Consider the following 25,462-nt stretch of genomic DNA (forward strand, 5'->3'; position numbering starts at 1 on the left):
TCTTTTTTGATTTTCACAAGTTAATAAAATCATTTCATAGTAGGAATTCATCAATTAAATTTTATCTATTCCATTTGAACTCAGTCTGAAAGTCGACTCTTTTTTAATTAAATTAATCTACTTAAAAGAATGCAAAATGTTGCAATCAACTGAATTTTTTCGTTTCTTTTTAGTCAATGCAAAACTTACGACCTAGTCCAACCGGCGTCCAACTCTGGCCGGCTATCCACATCCTCCGGGGACCATGTCAAACCCGCCAAGTGTACATGATTAGTAGCCGAGTATCAAACCTTGTAATATTTGTACGGAGAAAGTAAATAAGCATCCGCCATTACTTTTCTTTTTCGAAATCTATCATACTTGAGATATTTGGCGTATTTTCCAAAACCAAAGGGGGATTCTTTTAATTTCACTGAACTTTGGGCTTGAGGAAAACAAGATAGTAGTATACATACAATCTTCTCATATCAGAGCCCTCCAAGGCATTGTTCTGATATTTGAGCGATAGGCTTGAAAATAGGGCAGGTTATATGAAGATTGCTACATTCTTCAGGGTCCAATAGCTGCTAGCTAAAGGCAATTTACTGTAGATACATCCACCAACTTTCAACAATTAACATCTTCCAAGTAAATTTAAGTTGTATGAAACAATAAAAAGAGGACCTAGATTAACATGGAAAACATGTATGCTACACTTGAATTGATGCATATCTTCCCTATACTTACTAAGAAGAATATAACTGGTTAACTTGAAAGGAGTAGCAATGGAACCCACAAGGAGATAATAGCTTACTAGTTACAAGGACTAGCATTGGCAGATCCTCCAACTAGAGCTTCAGCAAACCCCCTGTTCATTTAAATACCAAAATTGCAGGCTTGAACAAACTCCATATCATAATCTACGTGTTTTTCCCAGAGTGGCCGGAACTGGCTCATGGCTATATCAAGCCAAGGCTTCATGTTCCCATTGAAATGCACCACTGCGGCATTGCGAATCTCTTCCATGCTGATGCTAGGATTATAGCCGAGTCCCAGAACATGCCATGACTTGTCTAGAGGCTTTGTTGTTGAGTAGAATGTGATTAAACCTGGGGGAAGTGTCCCCAATTTCCACAAGCTACGGTTCTCATTCTGCAAGGAGACAACATCCCTAGTTAGTGCTACTCCAATAGACCACCAGTCACTGACACATTTAGAGTCGAATGAACAAAATCAACACAGAGATATCCCAAAACAGAATACTTAATGTGAATGACATGATAGCATCTAAAAAAGCATTATCAGCAATTTTCCCTTCTGTTTTCACTACAACTAGTGAGACATTCTTTACCATTCCCTAAAACCCTTACTACAAGGCCAACTAGAAGCTGCATGTTTGAAACCAAAAAAATAAAAAACTACAAATGCACAGAGTCCGCACAACCTAATATATTCTACAACTTATGCATCTATATACATATCAATACCACCATATTTATTTGCAAATGTAAGGATTCTGAACAGAAATTTGACCAAGAAGAAAAGTAATCTCTTACCAGATTCTGCCAGTAATGATACTCGGCGGTACAATTCTGCCTTCTCCAAGCATCCAAATCAAAGAAGTTCATTCCATAAGCCCACGCACACGCATTGGGATTGAACTTCTCCTTAATCAAGGGATGTGAGAAATTCATGTACTGTGCATAACGATGGAACGAACCAAAACATGTCTCAACCGCCCCGTTCACCTTCCCATCCATATCAATGTTCCACAAACCAGTTAAGTCTTTCTGAACCACTATATCATCATCCAAGAACAGAATTCTATGCAATTTGGGGTACATTTCGGGCAAATAAAACCTTAAGTGGTTCAGTATAGACAAATACTTGGGATTCCTAAACTTCATGTTTGTTGCGTCTTTGGTTGCATTCTCGAGCTTATTCTCAAAGTAAAACTGTTGCAACTTTGCGTTCTCCAATTGCTTGAGCACCGGCACATATGAAGAATTCAAGAACTTGTAATCCTCCACAGCCTTCACTTCAACATGTGACCCATTATAGTCCTTGCTTTTAAACATAACCTGCATTGCTCCAAGGTTCATCTTATCAGTAACTACATGGAACACATGTTTCCATGGCTCCTTGGCGTTCTTCACTGCCGAATTCACAACCACTGAAGCTGCAATCACATTATCTGAAAATATAGCATAATGGTAAAGATTGGGGTCCTCAATTTCGGGCGGAGTCGGCTTCCCTTCATCAGTATACTTCTCCGGATGCGCAATTCGCTCCTCCATCAACCGCATTGCAACGCAATGCAAGCTTTTGGGGATCGATTTTGCGGCAATCAAGCTGGAGAAAGCTCCTTGCTTCTTGGCCTTCGTCAGCTGCTCGTTCACTTGGAAAATAGTGTCCTTAAGCTTCTGAATCTTTAGCTGGTTATCGAAAGACTCTTTGGCTTCGGCGATTACTTGTCTGGTAACTTTGATTCGCTCTTTCACTTCTTTCTCGAACTGGCGCAGCACTGATTCGTCGATGTTGAGCGCGTCGGAGTCGAAGAGAGCGCGATAAGCGGGCTTGTTCATGAGATCCGAGTAGTTTCGCGAGAGATCGGCGAAGACCCGAACGAGCTTGGAGTTCTCGAGCTTCAGCTTCCGCGCATAGCTAGCGTATGCCAGGGCCAGGGTCCGATGATCGTCTGCTTGCTTCCGGATTTGGTCCAGTCGCGGCTTCAGAGGATCCGATTTCAGAGCAAGCACCGTCCTTCTCGTCGATCCCAATCCGTATGAACCAGAATTGAAACCCTAATTCGCAATTAACAACAAAAGATTACTAATTACTTCGATTTTTGCAAACTTTTTCTACTAGTCTAGTTCCAGCGGGGGAATGGAAACGAAAATCCAAAAACGATTAGATCCCGAAATGAAAAACATGAACTTGAAACTCCATTGAAGCAGAGAAGCAGCGAGAATGTGAGAGATGAGCAGAGAACACTTACCAAGTCGGTGAGATCAGAAGTGTCGGTTTGGGAAGTGAAGACAAATGAAAGAGAGATGAAGAAGACGACGGCGACTGCAATGGTCATAGCCAGAACTCTGAAGGACGCGGTGGAGCTCCGCATGGCTCCTCCTCTGCTGTGGGCAGAGACTCGAAGGTTCGCCATTTTCGATTTGGCTTCTCTCTGTCTGTGAGACTCACACTTCTTCTCTCACTCGGACTCTGGCATTAATTTTGGATTTTTTTAAAATTTTTTTCTGTTAATTATTAACTGTAAAACGCGGATCAGCGAGTGCGACTTGGCGGTGCTTATTAAAATCCCAATAATGTGGGGCCCAGGTTAGGGCTGTGTTTTTGACTTTTGTCACTTGTTCGTTAGTGGGATTTGGGTGTTTATTAATTAGTTAATTACGCATTTGTGAAAAATAAAAATAAGTTAATTAAGCATAGGCCCAATAATGTCAAGTCTCAACTCAACTCAAGACACATTTACCAAATTGTCTACCTTATTAATATGTGACAGTTAACATTGCTAATTAACATGGGTTCATTAATTAGTAATTTAGTACTCATTACACATCAATTCTTACATTTTATCATCAACTAATGTGATATTTAATAGTTTTCTATTGTAGAAAAAAATGTTTATTATACCTCTGCTGCATACAAGGGCTTTTAGTTTCGATTTATGCGTCGTTTGGGGTACTATATGAAAAGATCTCGATGCAATTTATAACCAGCTCATCTTTCAATATGAGATAATAATATTTGATTTTAAATTTGTAACATCTTATCGGTATAATTCTGAATTGCCTTGGATGCTATTGCTCATAACATCCATCACGTACCATGGCAGTTGGGTGCACAACCACTCCCATATGATTTTCTTGCAAACAAGAGCATGCCATGTGACTTTTTTTTTGTAGCCCAAGGGCACTCCATTATTAGAAGAACATAATCCTAACTCCATTATTAAAAAGTCAAGGCTACTTTACTAAAGAGAGGAAGGGTGGTCGCTTCTTTTTACCTAGAGAAATATCAAAGAGCTAGATCTACACAGTAATTAAAGAGCTCTAATTAGGTAGGATCTAATTGCTATGGTCAAAAAAAAAAAATGGGAATGATATTTTCAAGCCATTGAAAGAAAAGCCACTAGCTAAAGTTGTGGGGTCATTGATGAACCCTAATCTCAAATTGGTCATCATAGCATGCTTATAGTAGGTTAAAGTACATGATGAGTTGACTCTTTTAAGAAACTTTGTGTAAATAAATTGGTAACCTAGAAATGAGTCAGATGGATGGAAACAGAGGAACAATCTTATCTTATAGTTAATTTGTGGAAGCCAATTTATATCATAAAACAAAGGGATATATTTACTTGTGGCACTCTTACTCAAATACACATCATTGCTACTTGAATTTAGCATGCATTAACCAAAGTAAATCTAAAAATCTAGTTAAATCAATGGTACCCCTTCTTCCCATGCTTGGTGACATGGTGCAACCATCCAAACCCTTTGAGGGCCTTGGAAAACTTGACAAGATTAGGCCTCCCCATGCCCAAATTCATCTTCCCTGCTGAAAATTTCAATGCCTGCAAGCAGCATAATTGCCCATCGAAATCTTCCTCTTCCTCTCCATCATCCTCCTCCTCAACCTTTCCATTCTTGCCCTTCTTTGACTTGCTTTTTCCTTTCATAGCTTTAATTGATTCTGTCTCATCATATGTCTCCCAAAGCATGTCCATGCCCTCACCTCCACCTCCTCCTTCCACATTGTGATGTCTCTCCTCAAAAAGCTTGCAAGCCAGTGTCCTCCTCCACTCTTTCTCTTTCCTCATTGAACCAAAACTTCCAAGATTTGGACCCATTAGCATTTGAGAGTCCTCCATAACTTTAATGTTGTCTTCTCCAAAATTTGCTCCTAGCCTTTGGGAATTTGACTTGGATTTGGAAGTAAATTGATCTCCATCATAATCAGCATTCACTTCACAAATACTTGTTTTGCTACCCAAATCCTTGGATGCTCTTCTCATGGACCTTTTTTCTTTTCCATCTTCATCAACTTTATTGGACAGTGTGCTTGCTGGCTTGACTTCTTTCTCTTCCTTGAAATCTTTTGACCAATTCTCCTCTTGAAAGAATGCTGCCAATGTCTCCACTCTTGGCCAAGCAATAACCTCAGCTGGGTTTTTATCTAAAACATCACTTGCAGCTTCCAGTGGAGCAGAGGTAGCATTGCCTTCATGGCTGGACACATCATCAACTGGTGCTTCAGAGACTTGTGAGCAGATTTCTTCAACTGGGTTCTCGCTAATCTCAAAACTAGACGTATCAAACACAATCTTATACACTTCAAGCTCTTCGAAAGTTCGAAACTCCTCGTGATCATGATCATCACCATCACCATCACTGTCATCTGCTTTAGACTTCTGCAATCTTTCCAAAACAGTTTGGTAAGTGGTCACAAGACAACCAACTTTGATGCTGGACAATTCGGAATTCACAACGTTGTCTTGGACAAGTGGGGGAGAGACAGTGAGGTAAGCCAGGACAAGAAGCGCAGTGGTGATGAAGAGAGGAGACAGAAAAGAAAGGAGCTTGAGGAGGTATGGCGAAAAGAAAATGAAGTAGGAGAAGTAGAGAGGGTGTGACAAAATGAAGAAACAAACATTGAAGAAGTCAGCAAGAAGAAGACTAGAGAATTTAGTCTTCTTGGAAGTGTTTGATGAGAAAGAAAATTCAGACATTTTGATGGTGGTGTTGGGGTCTAAGGGAGGAAAGAAGCAAAATGAGAAGGATAGATAGTGATATGGTGAACAAGGAAAGCTTTGGTGTTTTTGTGTTGAGTGAGAAGAGAGAAAAGTGTGAAATTGGAAGTGAGAGCGGCGTGAATAAAGGAGAGATAGACTGGGAAATGATATTATGAGAGTGAGAGATTAACTAGCAGCAAGCTAATAACAATACCAAAAAGCAACTTTAGAATTCAGATTAATCAAAAAGAAAGCGAGAAAGAAAACATGTTTGGAAACTTTTCTTTGCTTTTTCTTTCCCATCCACAACCACCCAATTATGTATGTACCATGTCTAAAATTTGGATTTACCAAACTGACCCTCTCTTCTTGAAGCCCTACTCAATTTCAATGGTGGGATCTTTGCACAGATACAACTTCTCATCAATGATCATTAATTTTCTATAATTATCACATGCACATAGTTATATGGATGTAGTAGGATTGTTTAAAATATTTGTACGAAATTAGTTTGCTAGTAGCTACTTGCTACCAATGATTTACCCAATAAAAACTTGCTTGGTCTCCTCTAAAACATGGAGCAGTAGAATGCATGAATAAACCAATGGAAATGTTAACTTTCGTAATTTATTATAAGCAAAAAGTCATTTTTGATCTGTGTATTTTGTCGGTTTTATATCAGTTTGGTTTCTGTAGTTTCAATTTTGTCAATTTAAAAGATGAATTTTACCCGTTTTTATATTAAGTACTATTTTAGGCTAATTAATCAAGCTTGCTACAGTTTAACTAGCATCCTATGCATTCTCCACTATTACACCAACTCATCATCAACCACTTTTGTTTAGTTACTACCATTTTTTTTCTTTGAAACCAAGTTATTGAATTGAAGTCAATCTAATGGGGACAGGGACAACAACGTAAATAGAGGATGAAGAAAATACATATAGGTGGGTGAGGGAGGAAAAGCAGCAATTATAATCTATGAAAGGCAAGAAGAAGAAGAAGAAGAAGAAGAAGAAGAAGAAACAGAGGGTGTGATTGAGGAGTTGGGTGTTGTTGCACATGGGAAATCACTCATGGTCACTCAAGTGCATGCCATGCAATTGCATTTGCATCCTTTCTTTTCTTGGTCTTCTGCCTTTCTCACCTCTCAAGGGACCCATCTTTGTCTCTTGTCACTCTTCTGGATCATGAAATCAGGGGCACCGACAGTCATTTACCACATTCTTACTCTTTCATAGCTCAAGTTTTGACCAGTAAATCAAGTTTTATTTGGTATTGAACTGAGCAAAGTTACCCAAAAGAGAGAGTAAGCAAAGGAAAATTGAGTACAAAATTTAGGTTCCCCTTCGAGGATTGCACAATTTATGTACCAATTTGTGTTTTCACCATCTAAATTTGCCTTGGTGTAAGTATGAGACTTCTTCTGCAAAGGATAATGAGTCTCATTCATTGGATCCTTGTCCAGTTGTGCTTGAATAGTAATAATAGCTTCGTACAAGCACTCTGAATTGTGCTAGAGTCACTCAATCTCTACAAGTGTTATGCGGTTTAGGGTTTAGTACATTCATGTTATAACATGAGTTTTCTTTTTTAATGTAATACCTTATATAAACTCATCGTGCACTTATATTATAACACGTGCTTAAATTAGTAACAATATATCATAGTGTGATTGTCACACTAAAAAATCTTTCACATTATTGCCAATGTGTCAAATGTTCATGCGAATTAAATTAATATTTTCCAACTCTAATGTACAAGAATTACATGCCCCCTTTCTCACCATGCCCCCTTTCTCAACAACCACGAGGGTTAAAGGAAACAATTCTAATGATGCAAACACACATGTATTTTTATCGAAATTTTTTCAATGTGACGGTCATATCGACACATATATTACAAACCCACATAGTATAATGTAAGTGCAAATCATGATTAAACAACACTATTCTTTATTATGACTCATTAATTCATCCGAAATACATTGATATGTGAACAGATTTGATAACGTACTATTATAGGTTTACATATCTTCCAATTAATTTTATCAAGCTAAATTTGATTATAATTAATGTTTCATATTTAAAATTGGGTGTATTGAGAAATTTTAAGAGTCTCTTAAACCCCACCTTTGTGGCAGGTTTTTTTAGTGCTGCTAAAAACCCCACCATATGATCTAAGTACACCTTAATATTTAAAATTAAATTATAAAATAAACTAAGTACACCTTATTTAACTACCAAAAATACCATAATACACTATAATACAATCTATCACAATTCAACATATTAAAATTACATTTGTTTTAAAATATAATTTAAAATCCGTTTGCCATGCCAAGTCAAATGTTTGTGTGCTTCCACCCAATTGTGAGAGTTCACTATGCTAATATTTTGCATAGGCAACGGATAAAATCCGTTTCCTATTAGGCTACCCTACTGCTGTATCATGTATTGTTACATAGGAGCTAGTGGATGTGGATGCCTGGGCTTTGAACCTTCACTTCTTGTCTTAGCAGCTACAGCACAAATAACATATAAGAAGTATGCTTTTAGTAACTTTGAACCTAATACAGTTGCAAAATTGCAAAAGTTTGAGTTTTCTAAGTCTCAACTGCTCAAGAAACTTTTGAGTCTTTATTGGGATATTTGATGCTTTCTGTTTCTTAAAAATGGTTGTAGTGGTGGAGGAAGAGGAAGAAGAAAGGGCCCTAAACCCAAGAAGAGCCTGGGTAGTTGATGATGGTGGTAGTTTTTGACGCGGGTTTGGTATTATTAGAGAGGAGGAGGCTTGACAAGCGATGGAGGTTGATAAGAGTTTCTCTGCCAGTTTCCCTCATGGCTTTGCCATTTCATGGTCTTTTCTTATTAAAATTATAGTGTATTGATTAAACTTATATTTGTTTTACAATTTAATATATATATTTTTTATCATTTTATATTAAAATAAATTAATAAATTAATAAATAATTTAACAGTAGAGTATATTCTTTTAATTTTAAAGTTATTTTAGCATCACTCTCTTGTTTTTTCCCTGACTTTTCCGACCAAAAACAATATCCGAGAACAAAAAAATCTGCAAAACACTGAGACAAAATGGAAAAAGAGGAAAACGAGAAAAGGTGGCAGATACGTACATGAGACAAAATACATATAATATTCTATTTCCTTGGCTCACCCCAGGTAAGCTTATTTTGCGTTTTTCCGGGGGTTTTTCTCTCACCGACTCACTGGGTCGCTCTGACTCGCCGCGTTCTCTACGCCTTCCACAACCGACCACCACATTCTCTGCCTCCGCCTCTTCCTCTTCCTCCGCCTCCTCAGGTAAAAAGGAAATGACTTTCTCTTTCAAATGGCTTTTTTCTTTTGTTTTTGTTTTTGTCTTTTGCTTCATGGATGGGGCCACTCGTAGCTTGTTTACTGGGGTTTCTGGTCATGGGCATTTTTTGGGTTTATGAGCTCAATGCACAAAAGGGTCTTCATTTCTGCATTGAATCTGCCATTTGTGAGAGTCTTGTTTTTATGTTTTGGGCTATGGTGGGTTGGGGGGGGTTGACCTAGATTTCCAAGGTCAGACATTAGGAATCTTTTGATTTTGGGTTGCTATATCCAACTTCAAGATGACTGAAATTTATTGTCACCATGCACTAGTTACAGTCATTCCATTTGGGACCAATTTTAGATTGTATAACCATCAAAGCATTTTTTTCTCTAGTCACTTTAATCAAAGGCGCAAAAAGGGTTTCAGGTAACTATCTGGGGAAGTTATTGTTAATTTTTCCCTTATTTTTAAATAATATCTTTCTGCTGTTGTGAAATTTCTGAGTTACTTAGCTACATGTATTTGCATCCTAGTTTCTCACAACTATACACACACTACAATTTCCAATTCTTTATAGATTTTTTTAAGATTACTTTTGGCGTGACCAAACAATTTGAAGTTAAAATGCACTTTTAGATAATGTAGCTAGTTGTAGCTTTTTTATCCTGCTCGCTATAAGTACTAGTTTCATCTGAAGAGCCTTTAACGTTCAGAATAATACTTATGAACTTAGTTGCTGAATGGTAAACGTAACCTGTTCCTCTGAAATTCATCGTCCTTTAATGCTCTTTTTATAGCTACTTGCAGTCTGTTTTTATTTCCTTGTTCATATTTATGTGTCTAGTGTTTGTAGATTAGAGTACTTTAAATTGTTCTGACAAAACTGTATAATCCTTCAATGACTTGTTACCACTTGAAACTCAAATCTATATATATTTGCATCAGTATAATTAGTCTGTTTGTTTATCCAAGGAATGACGTGATTCTTGAGGAAGGCCACCAAGTGAGCTCTCTACATCCATAATATTGAAGCCATGGTGAGCATAAGAAGAAGCAAACGCTTGAGACTACATGCTGGTAAAAGTTGCTGAAATGTGCTATATCACATATGAATAAGTTTGGGCCTATTCATACTAATTTTAATCTGTATAAATCACCTCTCAATGGGTTCTTAATCAGTGACAAGGAGTTTTCTGATGCTTGATACACTAAGTTCTTGTTTATTCTTTAAGCAGTGTAACTTAGTGTTTAGCATGCTTATTAATAGGAGTTTCCTGCTGTATAACTCACATGTCAGCGAGTTGATTTTTTTATAAAAAATTTAGTGAATAAAAATCTGATTGAATAGGTTCTTTTTTATTCTCAAGTATATTCACCAAATTGTACGTCTTTGCAGAGAGTTCTGTTCTAGCTCCAGTGCCAAGGTTTTGTGACAAGGGAACTGCTCCTCAAAATTCTACCCAAACAAAACCAGATACTGTGCAGTCAATTCCTTCAAATGATGTGAACCTGCCGGAGGGGGTAAGAATAGATTACCAATCAGTCCATGTTATTGTGTCACATGCATCAGATGGACCATTCTTTTCTTTAAAGGTTTTGTCTACTGATTAAAGACACTTGTCAGGGTTCCTAAAGTTAAAGAAAATCATCTGTAGGATGAAAACTCCCATCCTGATTTTGTCCAGAAACAGTTCAAGATTTGTAGTTTTATAACTAAATTTTTAGAGTACTTGTACGAAAATAACTGAAAAATCTTGGTGAGGAAAAAAATTTGATATGATACATCTTCCGGTGTTTTGGCCAAAATTAGAAAAGAATACCTTTTTGTTTCTTTGTCATGGTTGGTTCTGAAAACAACTGCTTATGTTCCTGTACTATGGCTCTTAGTTCCTAGTTCCATGATATAGAAGGTTAGAGAGCAGCTTGTTCCTGCTCTATTCTTTGTTATGCCTACTTAGTTCATCCGAATTAATTAAAACAAAGCAGGATAAAGAAATCTAAAACACTATTTTGGAAGAACCAAATTGCTTTCTCTGGCTAGTTTTCTCTGTGTGAAGTACTCAGATATGATCAAAACACAATGTATTAATGTGTAAAATAATTACTAAGAGGTTTATATGCCAAAATATATTATTTCCAGAATGCGACTCATACAAGGGCTTCCTCTGAGATTATCAGTGTGTTGAGAGAGCCAACTGCAGCAGAGAGAGTTTTGCTGGGCTTACTTGGTCCTGATGATACCAGGATTATGCAGGAGTACAATGACGGTGGTTTGAGTCAAAACTTATCCCACCATGCCCTTGCTGTAAGTGATTGTCCTCAAGATTTCATTGCCTTACCATTTCTAGGTTGATCTGAATAATTTAATTTTGCTACTATGTCGATTATTTCAGGCCTGCCTCCACTTTGCCACGTGGCTAAGGGAGAATGGAGAGTCTTCCTTGGCCTCCAGGGAGGGCAATGAAGCCAGAGCTCATGTTGCAGAGCTGGAGGAAAGATTTAGATATGTTGAGGAGATTCTGAGGCATCAGGTCCAAGATTATGAGTCTAAGCTGAATGGCCTGCAAAATAATGTTGATCAGCTGAGGCAGAAGGCTGATTTCTGCGAGAGGAAATGGAAGGAGCAGGAGGCCTTGCATCAGGAGAAGGCCACTCGTTTGGAAGAGGTTTTGAGGCAGCTTGAGGAAGCTAACTCCAACCTTGCCAAGGTCACTCAAAGTCATGACATGGCCAGAACACGGATCGAAAAGCTGACTGGTCCCCTCACTCTGAACATGAAGCTCTACGATCAGGCTGAGGTTGAAGTGAAGAAGTTTCAGCAGGATTGTGAAATGGATAGGATCCTTGGGGAAATAGAGAAGGAAGAGCGTGCGGAAAAAAGGATTGCTCTGACCACCGAGCTCAAGCTGAATGAGGACTTCCAAAACCCGAACCAGAAGAAGGAAGGTGGGGTCATCCCAACGCTGGAGCTAAACAAAGATGTTAGTAAGCAGGTCATAGAGGCCAAAGACGTCGATGGAGGAGTGAAGGCCCATAATCCTTTGACGTTCTGGACAGTTTGCAGTAGCTGCAAATATCAATATGAGTATGGCAGGGTTTATGTAAATTGTCATCTACGCTGCAGTAGATGTCGAGCAGGTTTTCTGGCTTTAGAAAATTGTCGACCACCTCCAATTGTAAGTCATCCAGTAACTCTTCTGACCAGCAACATAGGAGTTCAAGACACCTTGTTGATACGGGAAGTCAAGTAACTGCTAGTGGTAAGCCCCCGTATCCTGGAGCGGTCTCCCCAAAAGACCTTGGAGGAAGCTGAAAAACCGGCAGAGACCTGGATGGAGAGGGATCCGATGATGCATTCCAGGATGAAGAAGCGGAGGCTTCGGGTGCTCTATCTTTGAGTTGGTTTAGAATGAGCCAAAAAGAGAGAGGGAGAGGGAGAAGAGGAGGGAGGGAGGGTTACATATTTCGGAAACTTTTTTGTTTTCTTGGCCTATCTAACGGCAACGCTCTCCTAGCAAAGCCCTTTTTGTATGGTCAACTAGCAAACCCCTTTTTTATTACACTAATAGCGGGATCTACACAAATACAACCACAGCATTATCAAATATCTGTCAACACAAAAATATGCCGTCGTCAAGTTTTTTTTTATAGAAATAACTTTAACTTTTCTGCATGTTTAGAGTTATTGTGACTAATGAATTCATCCGAAATACATCGATCTGTGAACAGATTTCATATTTAAAATTGGGTGTATTGAGAAATATTAAGTCTCTTAAACCCACCGTCGTGGCTTTTTTTTTTTTTTTTTATGGCGTGGGTTTTCCGACCGAGACCAATCTCCGAGAAAGAAAAAAAATCTGCAAAACAATGACACACAAGATGGAAAATGAGGAAAATGAAAAGAAAAAAAGGTGGCAGATACATGAGACAATAATATTCTATTTCCTTTGCTCGCCCCAAGCAAGCTCATTTGCCTTTTTCCAGGGGTTTTACTTTCACCAACTCACTGAGTCACTCTGACTCGCCGCGTTCTCTACGCCTTCCACAACCGATCACCACCTTCTCTGCCTCCGCCTCCTCAGGTACAAAGGAAATGACTTTCTCTTTCCAATGGCTTTTCTTTTCTTAAAGTCTTTTGCTTGATGGATGGGGACCACTCTTAGCTTGTTTACTGAGTTTCTGTTCATGGGAATTTTTGGGTTTATGAGCTCCAAGGCAAAGGGATCATTTCTGCATTGAATCTGCCATTTGTGAGAGTCTTGTTTTTATATTTTGGGTATGGTGGGGTGGGGGGGTTGACCTAGCTTTCCAAGGTCAGACATTAGGAATTTTTTAATTATGCAGATGCTTTATTTATTATTATTATTTTAATAAAAAAAGATGGATTCTTTTAATTTTATTCCCATTTTTACATGATGGGTTGATTTTGGTTTGCTTATATCCAACTTCAAAATGACCGAAATTTATTGTCACCGTGTACATGATGGGTTACAACCCATTTGGGGCCAATTTTAGATTTTATAACCATCAAGTCATTGTTTCTCTAGTCACTTTAATCAAAGCCACAAAAGGGTTTCAAGTATTTTCCCTTATTTTTAAATAATGTCTTTCTCTTGTGTGAAAGTTCTGAGTCACTTAACTACATGTATTTGCATCCTAGCTTCTCACAATACATACTTCAATTTCCAGTTCCTTATAGATTTTTTTAAAGATTACTTTTGGTGTTACCAATTGAAAAGTTGAATTACGCTTTTAGATAATGTAGCTAGTTAGTAGCTTTTTGAGATTACTACTTTCATCTGATGAGCATTTAACCTTCAGAATAATACTTATGAAATTAGTCGCTGAATGGTAAACACAACCTCTTCCTCTGAAATTCATTTCCTTTAATGCTCTTTCTATAGGCACATGCATTCTGTTTTTGTCATATTTATATCTCTAATGTTTGTAGATTATGTTACTTTAAATTGTTCTGAAAAACTTGTGTTGTCCTTCAGTGACCTTTTTCTACTTGAAACTCAAATCTGTATATATTCCATCGGTATAATTAATTAGTCTGCTTGTTTATACAAGGAATAACGTGATTCATGAGGAAGGCCACCAAATGAGCTCTTTGCACTCATATATTGAATCAGCCATGGTGAGCTTAAGAAGAAACAAACGCATGAGACTATGCACCGGTAAAAGTGGTCGAAATGTGCTATATCACATATGAATAAGTTTGGGCCTATTCGTACTAGTTTTAATCTGTATAAATCACCTCTCAATAGGTCTTAATCACTGACAGGAGTAATCTGATGCTTAATACATTAGGTTCTTGTTTATGCTTTAAGCTGTGTAACTTAGTGTTTAGCATGCTTATCCATATGAGTTTTCTGCTGTGTAACTCACCTGTCGGTGGTTGAGATAAATTTTCAATTTTTGTGAATAAGAATCTGGTTGAATAGGTTCTTTTTTATTCTTAAGTATATTCGCCAAATTGTACGTCTTTGCAGAGAGTTGTTCTGTTCTAGCTCCATTGCCAAGGGTTTGTGACAGGGGAACTGCTCCTCAAAATTCTACCCAAACAAAACCAGATAGTGTGCATTCAATGCCTTCAAATGATGTGAATCTGCCGGAGGGGGTAAGAATGGATTACCAATCAGTCCATGTTATTGTTTCACATGCATCAGATGGACCATTCTTTTCCTTAAAGGTTTTGTCTACTTGTTAAAGACACTTGTCAGGGCTCCTGAAGTTAAAGAAAATCTAAGACTCTATTTTGGAAGAACCAACTTGTTTTCTCTGGCTAGTTTAGTTTGTGTGAAGTACTCAGATATGATCAAAACACAATGTATTGATGTGTAAAATAATTACTAAGAGGTTTATATGCCAAAATATATTATTTCCAGAATGCGACTCATACAAGGGCTTCCTCTGAGATTATCAGTGTGTTGAGAGAGCCAGCTGCAGCAGAGAGAGTTTTGCTGGGCTTACTTGGCCCTGATGATACCAAGATTATGCAGGAGTACGATGATGACGGTGGTTTGAGGCAAAACTTATCCCACCATGCCCTTGCTGTAAGTGATTGTCCTCAAGATTTCATTGCCTTACCATTTCTGTGTTGATCTGAATAATTTAATTTTGCTACTATGTCGATTATTTCAGGCCTGCCTCCACTTTGCCATGTGGCTAAGGGAACATGGAGAGTCTTCCTTAGCCTCCAGGGAGCGCGATGAAGCCAGAGCTCGTGTTGCAGAGCTGGAGGAAAATGTTAGGAATGTTGAGGAGATTCTGAGGCATCAGGTCCAAGAGTATGAGTTTAAGCTGAATGGTCTGCAAAATGATGTTGATCAGCTGAGTCAGAAGGCTGAGTTGTACGAGAGGAATTGGAAGGAGCAGGAAGCCTTGCATCAGGAGAAGGACACTCTTATGGTAGAGGTTTTGAGGCTGCGTGAGGAAGCTATCTCTGAGCTTGCCAAGGTCACTCAAAGTCATGACGTGGCCAGAACACGTATCAAAAAGCTGACTGGTGCCCTCACTCGGAGCAGGAAGCTCTACGAGCAGGCTGAGGTTGAAGTGAAGAAGGTTCAGCAGGACTGCGAAATGGATAGGATCCTTGGGGAAATAGAGAAGGAAGAGCGTGCGAAGAAAGAGGCCAAAGACGTTGATGGAGAAGTGGGGGCCCAGCTTCCTTCAACTTTCTGGACAAAGTGCTATAGATGCAATGTGCATTTTCAGTATAGTAGGGTTTATGTAGATCGTCTTCTCCGCTGCCAACAATGTCAAACCAACTTTGTGTCTAAAGAAGTCTACATCCTGTCACCATCTGCACTTGTTGAGTCATCCAGTAACTCTTCTCACCAGCAACATGTTGATACTGAAAGTCAAGGAACTGCTAGTGGAGGCAAGCCCCCATATCTTGGAGTGGTCTCCATAAAAGACCCCGAAGGAAGCTGAAGACCCGGACGGGATGGATGGAGAGGGATCCGTCGATGCAATGCAGGATGAAGAGAGGGGGGGTTGTTAAGAAAATACATATTTTGTAAACTTTTTGTTTTCTTGGCCTATCTAACTAACGGTAACCCTCTCCTACCAAAAACCCATTTTGTATGGTCAACTAGCAGCCCTTTTTTATTACACTAATCAACTACGGTATTATCAAATATATATCAATGATTTACATCAAATCTCTTTCAACACAAAAATGTCACCTTTAAATTTTCATGTTTAGATATATTTCAATCTTGTTTGCGGATATTTAAGTGCTTATATTCACTTCCCGCATGTTGGCACCAATTAGTTTTAAGCTGTATAAATCACCTCTCAATGATTCTTAATCAGTGACATGAGTTTTCTGATGCTTAATACACTATGTTGTTGTTTATGGTTTAATCTATGTAACTTAATGTTTAGCATGCTTATTCATAGGTGTTTTCTGCTGTGTAACTCACCTGTCGGTGAGTTGAGATAAATTTTCAATTTTGGTGAATAAGAATCTGATTGAACAGGTTCTTTTTTATTCTCAAGTATATTCACCAAATTGTAAGTCCTTGCAGAGAGAGGTTCTGTTCTAGCTTCAATGCAAAGGTTTTGTGACAACGGAACTGCTCCTCAAAATTCTAACATTCAATGCCCTCAAATGATGTGAATCTGCCGGAGGGGGGCAAGAATGGATTACCAATCTGATTGAACAGGTTCTTTTTTATTCTCAAGTATAGATCAATTAGGCGACAAGTGGATAACTATATAAAATGCTTAAGACTGAAAAGTTGCTCTCTGTAATTGATGAATTTGTAGAAAGAAGCAAGCAATGATCGGCTAACACATCGGACCTCATTGTTGAACACGAAGTTGAGCTGCTCTGGCGGGCCCCACAAGTGTATGTCGCTCCGCATCATCCACTTCATCACCAAATCTCACCCTGCCGGCCTTCATCAATCCCGTCGTTGCTCTTTCCTCGTGTCTATAAAAGCAGATTCTGCTTGGCTACTACAACCAAGGTGTTGAATATCGAGGGTTTCGAAAATATCGATAATTTAAAAATATGAAAATATTAATGGAATTGAAAAAATATTAATATTGATACAAATTAAATAAAAATTATGAAATTTTTTAATGAAATTTTAAAGAAATTTATTTAGTCAATCATTTATTATTTTGACACAAAAAATTAAAAGGAAATGCATTGTATAGTGGGTTTGAGTGATTTAAGTTAATTATATTGCGAGCTGACAAATTCTATGACTTAGAAAATCTAGAGTAATCAATGAAAGAAAATTAAACTTCCTAGTAAATTATTTATCTTTTTTTACTACAATATTTTACACTTTATAAATTGCATGATAAGATATATGAGTAACCTTATTTCACGTTATTCACTGGACATGTTACATGTTACATGTTCTTATATTTATTATTTATCAAAAATTGAAAAATAATTAAAGATGTAAACCAACTTAATTTGTCATGAAAATTAGGCACTTTATCATGCTTAAAAAATAATAGTGAAGATTGAAAATTAACTAAGAACATAAATAAAGTTATCCAATGAAGAATTAAATAGGAAGTAAAAAAAAATGATTATAGAGATTTAAATAATGAAGTAACAATTTGAAGGGGTGTTGAGTAATGTAAATACTTATAACGAATAATAAAGTAATCAATAACATTAAATAAATTAAGTAATTAAGTAATTAATCAACAATATATAACAAGAAGTAGGAAAATGACTTCTGAATTCAATTCCACCGCAAAAACTTCCACACACGTTTAATCTCACCCGTCAGATTCCGTCCCAAAATATTTTAGTCTCTTAAACCCCACCGTCGTGGCAGTTTATGTTGTTTTTGGCGTGGCAGGTACATGCGTGAGACAAAATATATATAATCTTCTATTTCTTTTACTCACTCCAAGCGCATTTGCCCTTTTCCAGGGTTTTACTTTCACCAACTCAGTGACAGTGAGTCACTCTGACTCGCCGCGGTCTCTACGCCTTCTACAACCGACCTCCACCTTCCCCAGCCTCCTCAGGTACAAAGGAAATGACTTTCTCTTTCCAATGGCTTTTCTTTTTTTAAAGTCATTTGCTTGATGGATGGGGACCACTCTTAGCTTGTTTACTGAGTTTCTGGTGACGGGCATTTTTGGGTTTATGAGCTCCAAGGCACAAAAGGGCTCTACATTTCTGCATTGAATCTGCCATATGTGAGAGTCTTGTTTTATATTTTGGCTGTGGTGGGTAGGTGGGGTTGACCTAGCTTTCAAAGGTCAGACATTAGGAATTTTTTAACTATACAGGTGCTTTTTTTATATAAAAAAAGGATTCTTTCAATTTTATTCTCATTTTTACATGATGGGTTGATTTTGGTTTGCTTATATCCAATTTCTTGTTACTGCCATTCCATTTGGGACCAGTTTTAGATTGTATAACCATCAAAACCGTTGTTTCTCTAGTCACTTTAATCAAAGGCACAAAAAGGTTTCAAGTAACTATCTGGGGAAGTTATTGTTAATTTTTTTCCTTATTTTTAAATAATGTCTTTCTGCTTTTGTTAAAGTTCTGAGTCACTTAGCTACATGTATTTGCATCCTAGCTTCTCACAACTATGCATATTTCAATTTCCAGTTCCTTGTAGATTTCTTTTTAGATTACTTTTGGGGTGACCAAGTGAAGTTGAAATGCACTTTTAGATAATGTAGCTAGTTGGTAGCTTTTTTTTCCTGCTCACTATAAATACTAGTTTCATCTGACGAGCTTATAACCTTTAGAATAATACTTATGAACTTAGTTTCTGAATGGTAAACACAACATGTTCCTCCGAAATTCATTGTCCTTTAATGCTCTTTTTATAGCTACTTGCATTCTGTTCCTTGTTCATATTTATATGTCTAGTGGTTGTAGATTAGAGTACTTAAATTGTTCTGCAAACCTGTATAATCCTTCAATGACTTGTTCCCACTTGAAACTCAAATCTATATATGTTTGCATCAGTATAATTCGTCTGCTTGTTTATCCAAGGAATAACGTAATTCATGAGGAAGGTCATCAAGTGAGCTCTCTACATCCATAATATGGAATCAGCCATGGTGAGCATAAGAAGAAGCAAACGCTTGAGACTACGCGCCGGTAAAAGTTGCTGAAATGTGCTATATCACATATGAATAAGTTTGGGCCTATTCATACTAATCTTAAGCTGTATAAATGACCTCTCAATAGGTTCTTAATCACTGACAGTAGTTTTATGATGCTTGATACACTAGGTTCTTGTTTATGCTTTAAGCTGTGTAACTTAGTGCTTAGCATGCTTATTCATAGGAGTTTTCTGCTGTATAACTCACATGTCAGCTAGTATTTTTTTTTTATTTTGGTGAATAAAAATCTGATTAAATAGGTTCTTTTTTATTCTTAAGTAGATTCACCAAATTGTTGGTCTTTGCAGAGAGAAGTTCTGTTCTAGCACCATTGCCAAGGTTTTGTGACAAGGGAACTGCTCCTCAAAATTCTACCCAAACAAAACCAGATAGTGTGCATCCAATGCCTTCAAATGATGTATGTCTGCCAGAGGGGGTAAGAATGGATTACCAATCAGTCCATGTTATTGTATCACATGCATCGTATGGACCACTCTTTTCTTTATAGGTTTTCTCTACTTGTTAAAGACACTTGTGAGGGTTCCTAAAATTAAAGAAAATCATCTGTAGGATGATAACTCCCATCCTGATTTTTTCCTGAAACATTTCAAGATTTGTAGTTACATAACTAATTTTTTAGAGCACTTATACGAAAATAACTTAAAAACCTTGATGACGAAAAAATTTGATATGATTCATCTTCTGGTGCTTTGGCCAAAATTAAAAAAGAACACCTTTTTGTTTCTTAGTCATGGTTGGTTCTGAAAGTAACTGCTCTTGTTCCTGTACTGTGGTGCTTAGTTCCTAGTTCCTTGATATGGAAGGTTAGAGAGCAGCATGTTCCTGCTCTATTCTTTGCTATGCCTAATTAGTTCATCCAAATTAATTAAAACAAAACTGAAGAAAGAAATCTAAAACTCCTTATTTGGAAGAACCAACTTGCTTTCTGTGGCAAGTTTACTTTGTGTGAAATACTCTGATATGATCAAATCACAATGTACCAATATATAAAATAACTACTAAGAGGTGTAAATGCCAAAATCTGTTAGAATGCAACTCGTACGAGGGCTTCCCCTGAGATTATCAGTATGTTGAGAGAGCCAGCTGCTGCAGAGAGAGTTTTGCTGGGCTTACTTGGCCCTGATGATACCAGGATTATGCAGGAGTATGATGACGGTGGTTTGAGGCAAAACTTGGCCCACCATGCCCTTGGTGTAAGTGATTGCCTCAAGATTTCATTGCCTTCCCATTTCTGTGTTGATCTGAATAATTTAATTTTGCTACTGTGTTGTTCTGAATAATTTAATTTTGCTACTTTGTTGTTCTGAATAATTTAATTTTGCTACTATGTCAATTATTTCAGGCCTGCGTTCACTTTGCCATGTGGCTAAAGGAAAATGGAGAGTCTTCCTTAGCCTCTAGGGAGCGCAATGAAGCCAGAGCTCGTGTTGCAGGGCTGGAGGAAAGAGTTAGACATGTTGAGGAGATTCTGAGGCATCTGGTCCAAGAATATGAGTCTAAGCTAAATGGCCTGCAAAATAATGTTGATCAGCTGAGGCCGAAGGCTGAGTTCTGCGAGAGGAAATGGAAGGAGCAGGAGGCGTTGCATCAAGAGAAGGCCACTCGTTTGGAAGAGGTTTTGAAGCAGCTTGAGGAAGCTAACTCCGACCTTGCCAAGGTCACTCAAAGTCATGACATGGCAAGAACACGTATCGAAAAGTTGACTAGTGCCCTCACTCGGACCAGGAAGCTCTACGAGCAGGCTGAGGTTGAAGTGAAGAAGGTTCAGCAGGACTGCGAAATGGATAGGATCCTTGGGGAAATAGAGAAGGAAGAGCGTGGGAAAAAAAGGATTGCTCTGACCACCGAGCTAGAGCTGGTAGAGGGCTTCCAAAACCAAAACCAGAAGATGGAAGGTGGGATCATGCCAACACCGGAGCTAAACAAAGATGTTAGCAAGCAAGTGGAAGAAGCTGAAGACATTGATGAACTGGTGGACGTTGACTACTTTCTGAGCCTTTTGCAGTCACTGTAAAATTCATTATGAGTGTTACAGGGTTGATGGTGCTCGTTTCTCCTGCCCAACTTGTCAACCGGTTTCTCTGGCTATAGAATTGTCACCACCACCTGCAGCTGGAGGATGAAGAAGTCGAGACTCAGGGTGCTCTCTCATTGAGAGAGAGAGAGAGAGAGAGAGAGAGAGAGAGAGAGAGAGAGAGAGAGATACAACTACATTATTATCAAATATATATATCACAAGATCAACTAGCAAAGCCCTTTTTGATTACGCTAATAGTGGGATCTGCACATATACAACTACATTATTATCAAATATATATCAATGATCATGTTTAGAGTTATATTTCAACACAAAAAAATGCCATCTTTATTTGTTCATGTTTAGACTTATATTTCAAGCTTGTTTGTGGATATTGAAGTACTTATTTCCCTCATGTTGTCACCGATTTAACGGTTTAGATCAAAACTCTTCATCAAACATTTTTAAAAAAATGATATCTTAATCAGAACTTTCAAAACTTTTATTGCTTTTATTAATGGTTCATTTATCTATTTTGTGGGTGTTTTTAAGACAACAACGTCCATGCCTCGTTCCGAGTCTGCCGTAACCTCCTTCAAACGCAAAGCAATGACACACAAAATGGGAAATACAAAGAAAAGGTGGTAAATGCATGCGAGACATAGTACACAATTGCTTGCTAACCTCCTGAATCACAATCTCTTTGCCTTTCCCCTTGCCTTTGCATTTGCCTTTCTCAAGGGTTTTAAGAACTGCCTCTGATTCTCTGCCTCCGGTGCTCAGGTACAAAAAAAAAAAGAAAAAAAAAAAAGAGTACTTTCTCTTCCCAGTGACTTCTTGTGTCTTTTGTTCTTAATGGGCTGTTGATTCATGGCTTGTTGACTGAGTTTCCGGTCATGGGTGTTTTGCATTTTTTAGCTTTAAGTCACATAAGAGTTCTTCTTTGTTGTTGGCTTGGTGGGTTTCTCTTGATTCTGTGCTCTGGCTTGTCGAAGACTGTTTTTTAAATTTTGCGTACTGGGTTTTGCTTTTAGTATTTTACCATTTACCAGTAACTCCCTGCAAGAGAGCTGGTACGTTGGTGGGGGGGTTGACTGAACTTTCCAAGGTCAGAAATTTAGGATTTTTATCAATCGAAGTGCTTTTCTTGGGTTCCTTTAATTCAAATCCCATTTTTGTATGAACGAAGATAATAAGCCCAAGTGAGAGAATCATGTTGAAGTCATTTAAAGAAGGTTTTGCTTACGCCTACTGTTTTCGCTGTGTTCTGTTTCCTTAGTCGCTTCAATCACACAAGCAAGGTTTTTAAGCTACTATTTGGTGAAGTTACTGTTTTAGTTTCCTTATTTTCTTTTTTCCGTTAATATATTCCTGCTGTTATCAGAGTTCTGAGGTAGTTAGCAAAGCAGCTTCTCATAATCATAAGTCATAAACCATCTCTAATTGCCAATTTCTTATGGCTCTTATTGGGATTGGGTTAATACTTTGTGGTACCAATTGAAACAGAATACACTTTTTGATCATGTGACTAATTGGTGGTCTTATCCTGCCCTGCCCTAATAGACATTAGTATAATTAGTCTGAGTTGTGCTAATATTGTTAAGTCGTTCCCACTTGAAAATATGTATTTGTATCATTATAATTGGTCTGCTTGTTTATCCAAGGAATAACATGATTCATGAGGAAGGCCGCCAAGTGAGCTCTCTTCATCCATAATATTGAATCAGCCATGGTAAGCGTAAGAAGAAGCAAACGCTTGAGACTACATGCCGGTAAAAGTTCCGAAATGTGCTATATCACATATGAATAAGTGTGGGCCTATTCATATTAGTTTTAAGCTGTATAAATCACCTCTCAATGATTCTTAATCACCGACAGGAGTTTTCTGATGCTTAATACACTAGGTTGATGTTTAATGGTTTAAGCTATGTAACTTAATGTTTAGCAAGCTTATTCATAGGAGTTTTCTGCTGTGTAACTCACCTGTCAGTGAGTTGAGATAAATTTTCAATTTTGGTGAATAAGAATCTGATTGAATTTTTGTTCTTAAGTATATTCACCAAATCGTAGTTGTTTGCAGAGAGAAGTTCTGTTCTAGCTCCACTGCTAAGGTTTTGTGACAAGGGAACTGCTCCTCAAAGTTCTACCCAAACAAAACCTGATAGTGTGCATCCAATGCCTTCAAATGATGTAAATCTCCCAGATGGGGTAAGAATGGATTTCCAATCAGTCCATATTATTGTATCATATGCATCAAATGGATCGCTCTTTTCTTTAAAGGTTTTGTCTACTTGTTAAAGACATCAGGATTCCCAAAGTAAAGGAAAATCATCTGTAGGATGATAACTCCAATCCTTATTTTGTCCTGAAACAGTTCAAGATTTGTAGTTGTATAACTAATTTTTGTAGGGCATTTATACGAAAGAACTGAAAAACCTTGATGAGGAAAAAATTGGATATGATTCATCTTCTGGTGCTTTGGTTAAAATTAGAAAAAGAATACCTTTTTCATGGTTGGTTCTGAAAGTAACTGCTTATGTTCCTTTACTATGGCACTTAGTTCCTAGTTCCTTGATATAGAAGATTTGAGTGCACCATGTTCCGGCTCTATTCGTTGTTATGCCTAATTAGTTCATCCCAATTAAATAAAACAAAGCAGAAGAAAGAAATCTAAAACTCTATTTTGGAAGAACCAACTTGTTTTCTGTGGCTAGTTTAGTTTGTGTGAAGTACTCAGATATGATTAAAACACAATGTATCAACGTGCAAAATAACTGATAAGAGGTGTCTATACCAAAATCTATTATTTCCAGAATGCGACTGATACAAGGGATTCCCCTGAGATTATCAGCATGTTGAGAGAGCCAGCTGCTGCAGAGAAAGTTTTGCTGGGCTTACTTGGCCCTGATGATACCAAGATTATGCAGGAGTATGATGACGGTGGTTTGAGGCAAAACTTATCCTACCATGCCCTTGCTGTAAGTGATTGTCCTCAAGATTTCATTGCCTTAACATTTCTGTGTTGATCTGAATAATTTAATTTTGCTACTATGTCGATTATTTCAGGCCTGCCTCCACTTTGCCATGTGGCTAAGGGAAAATGGAGAGTCTTCCTTAGCCTCCAGGGAGCGCGATGAAGCCAGAGCTCGTGTTGCAGAGCTGGAGGAAAAAGTTAGAAATGTTGAGGAGATAATGAAGCATCAGGTCCAAGAATACAAGTCTAAGCTGAATGGCCTGCAAAATGATGTTGATCAGCAGAGGCAAAAGGCTGCGTTCTGCGAGAGGAAATGGAAGCAGCAGTTGGCGTTGCATCAGGAGAAGTCCACTCGTTTGGAAGAGGTTCTGAGGCAGCTTGTGGAAGCTAACTCCAACCTTGCCAAGGATACTCAAAGTCTTGACGTGGCCAGAACACGTATCGAAAAGCTGACTGGTGCCCTCACTCGGACCAGGAAGCTCTACAAGCAGGCTGAGGTTGAAGTGAAGAAAGTTCAGCAGGACTGCGAAATGGATAGGATCCTTGGGGAAATAGAGAAGGAAGAGCGTGTGAAAAAAAGGATTGCTCTGACCACTGAGCTAGAGCTGGTAGAGGACTTCCAAAACCAAAACCAGAAGGAAGGTGGGATCATGCCAACGCTGGAGCTAAACAAAGATGTTAGCAAGCAGGTGAATGAGGCCAAAAACGTTGATGGAGAAGTGGAGGCCCAGCATCCTTCGACTTTCTGGACAAGGTGCCATTGCTGCAACGTTCGTTATAAGTTTAGCAGGGTTCATGTAAATCACCTTCTCCGCTGCCAGGCATGTTCAGCGGCCTTTGTAGCCACAGAAGAAGTCTCCACCATCTACAGAAGAAGACACCTTGTTGATACTGGAAGTCAAGTAACTGCTAGTGGCAGGAAGCCCCCAGATCATGGAATGGTCTCCCTAAAAGGCCCCGGAGGAAGCTGAAGACCCAAACGGACATGGATGGAGAGGAATCCGATGATGCATTGCAGAATGAAGAAAGGGGGTGGTTAAGAAAATACATATTTTGTAAACTTCTTGTTTTCTTGGCCTATCTAACTAACGGTAACCCTTTTTGTATGGTCAACTAGCAAAGCCCTTTTTGACTACACTAATAGTGGGATCTGCACAGATACCAACTGCAGTATTATCATATCAATGATTCCAATCATTAACATCAAACCTCTTTCAACACAGAAATATGTCATCTTTAACTTTTGATGTTTATAGTTATATTTTAAGCTTGTTTGTGGATATTG

At 38.1% G+C, this 25,462-nt stretch overlaps 5 protein-coding genes and 1 long non-coding RNA gene across 19 annotated transcripts; 4 read left to right on the forward strand and 2 right to left on the reverse strand.

Moving 5' to 3' along the window:
• Positions 1-510: 510 nt before the first annotated feature.
• Positions 511-3,263, reverse strand: LOC117637125 (galacturonosyltransferase 8). Its single transcript, XM_034371926.1, has 3 exons — positions 2,978-3,263; positions 1,536-2,783; positions 511-1,131 (listed from the first exon to the last, which is right to left on the reverse strand). The coding sequence occupies exons 1-3, from the start codon at positions 3,140-3,142 to the stop codon at positions 856-858; spliced, it is 1,689 nt and encodes a 562-aa protein (XP_034227817.1). The 5' UTR covers positions 3,143-3,263; the 3' UTR covers positions 511-855.
• Positions 3,264-4,383: 1,120 nt separating this feature from the next.
• LOC117637722 lies at positions 4,384-5,906 on the reverse strand. The gene has a single exon (XM_034372702.1). The coding sequence runs from the start codon at positions 5,723-5,725 to the stop codon at positions 4,439-4,441; it is 1,287 nt and encodes a 428-aa protein (XP_034228593.1). The 5' UTR covers positions 5,726-5,906; the 3' UTR covers positions 4,384-4,438.
• Positions 5,907-8,780: 2,874 nt separating this feature from the next.
• On the forward strand, positions 8,781-16,221 carry LOC117638751. 3 transcript variants are annotated; one of them, XM_034373859.1, is made up of 5 exons: positions 8,781-9,054; positions 10,025-10,129; positions 10,449-10,573; positions 11,193-11,357; positions 15,200-16,221. In XM_034373859.1, the coding sequence occupies exons 2-5, from the start codon at positions 10,087-10,089 to the stop codon at positions 15,989-15,991; spliced, it is 1,125 nt and encodes a 374-aa protein (XP_034229750.1). In that variant the 5' UTR covers positions 8,781-9,054; positions 10,025-10,086; the 3' UTR covers positions 15,992-16,221. The 3 variants fall into 3 exon arrangements, with proteins under 3 accessions (XP_034229750.1, XP_034229748.1, XP_034229749.1); XM_034373857.1 differs by lacking the exon at positions 15,200-16,221 and adding an exon at positions 11,446-12,657 and having other exon boundaries at positions 8,799-9,054; XM_034373858.1 differs by lacking the exon at positions 15,200-16,221 and adding an exon at positions 11,446-12,657 and having other exon boundaries at positions 8,799-9,034; positions 10,023-10,129.
• On the forward strand, positions 12,980-15,062 carry LOC117638752. The gene is made up of 4 exons (XR_004587302.1): positions 12,980-13,134; positions 14,126-14,232; positions 14,548-14,675; positions 14,944-15,062. It is a non-coding gene; the product is annotated as an uncharacterized LOC117638752 (long non-coding RNA).
• Positions 16,222-17,917: 1,696 nt separating the features above from the next.
• Positions 17,918-21,527, forward strand: LOC117637662 (golgin subfamily A member 6-like protein 6). 8 transcript variants are annotated; one of them, XM_034372614.1, is made up of 5 exons: positions 17,919-18,064; positions 19,026-19,160; positions 19,474-19,601; positions 20,215-20,379; positions 20,529-21,527. In XM_034372614.1, exons 2-5 carry the CDS (start codon positions 19,106-19,108, stop codon positions 21,198-21,200), a joined length of 1,020 nt encoding a protein of 339 aa, XP_034228505.1. In that variant the 5' UTR covers positions 17,919-18,064; positions 19,026-19,105; the 3' UTR covers positions 21,201-21,527. The 8 variants fall into 8 exon arrangements, with proteins under 8 accessions (XP_034228511.1, XP_034228505.1, XP_034228506.1 ...); XM_034372615.1 differs by having other exon boundaries at positions 19,053-19,160; positions 19,474-19,583; XM_034372612.1 differs by having other exon boundaries at positions 17,920-18,064; positions 19,053-19,160.
• Positions 21,528-21,707: 180 nt separating this feature from the next.
• LOC117637661 lies at positions 21,708-25,397 on the forward strand. 5 transcript variants are annotated; one of them, XM_034372607.1, is made up of 5 exons: positions 21,708-21,986; positions 22,868-22,975; positions 23,284-23,411; positions 24,017-24,181; positions 24,270-25,397. In XM_034372607.1, exons 2-5 carry the CDS (start codon positions 22,933-22,935, stop codon positions 25,146-25,148), a joined length of 1,215 nt encoding a protein of 404 aa, XP_034228498.1. In that variant the 5' UTR covers positions 21,708-21,986; positions 22,868-22,932; the 3' UTR covers positions 25,149-25,397. The 5 variants fall into 5 exon arrangements, with proteins under 5 accessions (XP_034228498.1, XP_034228501.1, XP_034228500.1 ...); XM_034372610.1 differs by having other exon boundaries at positions 21,709-21,986; positions 22,868-22,935; XM_034372611.1 differs by lacking the exon at positions 21,708-21,986 and adding an exon at positions 22,016-22,504 and having other exon boundaries at positions 22,868-22,935.
• Positions 25,398-25,462: the final 65 nt, after the last annotated feature.

Source organism: Prunus dulcis, chromosome 8 (genome assembly GCF_902201215.1).
Source record: "Prunus dulcis chromosome 8, ALMONDv2, whole genome shotgun sequence".
Lineage (NCBI taxonomy): Eukaryota > Viridiplantae > Streptophyta > Magnoliopsida > Rosales > Rosaceae > Prunus > Prunus dulcis.

Bases quoted from the DNA above. Each gene is read 5' to 3' on its own strand.
- LOC117637125 (XM_034371926.1), bottom strand. From the start codon at position 3,142: ATGGCGAACCTTCGAGTCTCTGCCCACAGCAGAGGAGGAGCCATGCGG. The intron at 2,784-2,977 runs GTAAGTGTTCTC...ATTGCGAATTAG, and splicing joins CTTCTGATCTCACCGACTTG to GGTTTCAATTCTGGTTCATA. The intron at 1,132-1,535 runs GTAAGAGATTAC...GTCTCCTTGCAG, and splicing joins ATCATTACTGGCAGAATCTG to AATGAGAACCGTAGCTTGTG.
- LOC117637722 (XM_034372702.1), bottom strand. From the start codon at position 5,725: ATGTCTGAATTTTCTTTCTCATCAAACACTTCCAAGAAGACTAAATTC.
- LOC117638751 (XM_034373857.1), top strand. From the start codon at position 10,087: ATGGTGAGCATAAGAAGAAGCAAACGCTTGAGACTACATGCTG. The intron at 10,130-10,448 runs GTAAAAGTTGCT...ACGTCTTTGCAG, and splicing joins ACGCTTGAGACTACATGCTG to AGAGTTCTGTTCTAGCTCCA. The intron at 11,358-11,445 runs GTAAGTGATTGT...CGATTATTTCAG, and splicing joins TATCCCACCATGCCCTTGCT to GCCTGCCTCCACTTTGCCAC.
- LOC117637662 (XM_034372614.1), top strand. From the start codon at position 19,106: ATGGAATCAGCCATGGTGAGCATAAGAAGAAGCAAACGCTTGAGACTA. The intron at 19,161-19,473 runs GTAAAAGTTGCT...TGGTCTTTGCAG, and splicing joins ACGCTTGAGACTACGCGCCG to AGAGAAGTTCTGTTCTAGCA. The intron at 20,380-20,528 runs GTAAGTGATTGC...CAATTATTTCAG, and splicing joins TGGCCCACCATGCCCTTGGT to GCCTGCGTTCACTTTGCCAT.
- LOC117637661 (XM_034372607.1), top strand. From the start codon at position 22,933: ATGGTAAGCGTAAGAAGAAGCAAACGCTTGAGACTACATGCCG. The intron at 22,976-23,283 runs GTAAAAGTTCCG...AGTTGTTTGCAG, and splicing joins ACGCTTGAGACTACATGCCG to AGAGAAGTTCTGTTCTAGCT. The intron at 24,182-24,269 runs GTAAGTGATTGT...CGATTATTTCAG, and splicing joins TATCCTACCATGCCCTTGCT to GCCTGCCTCCACTTTGCCAT.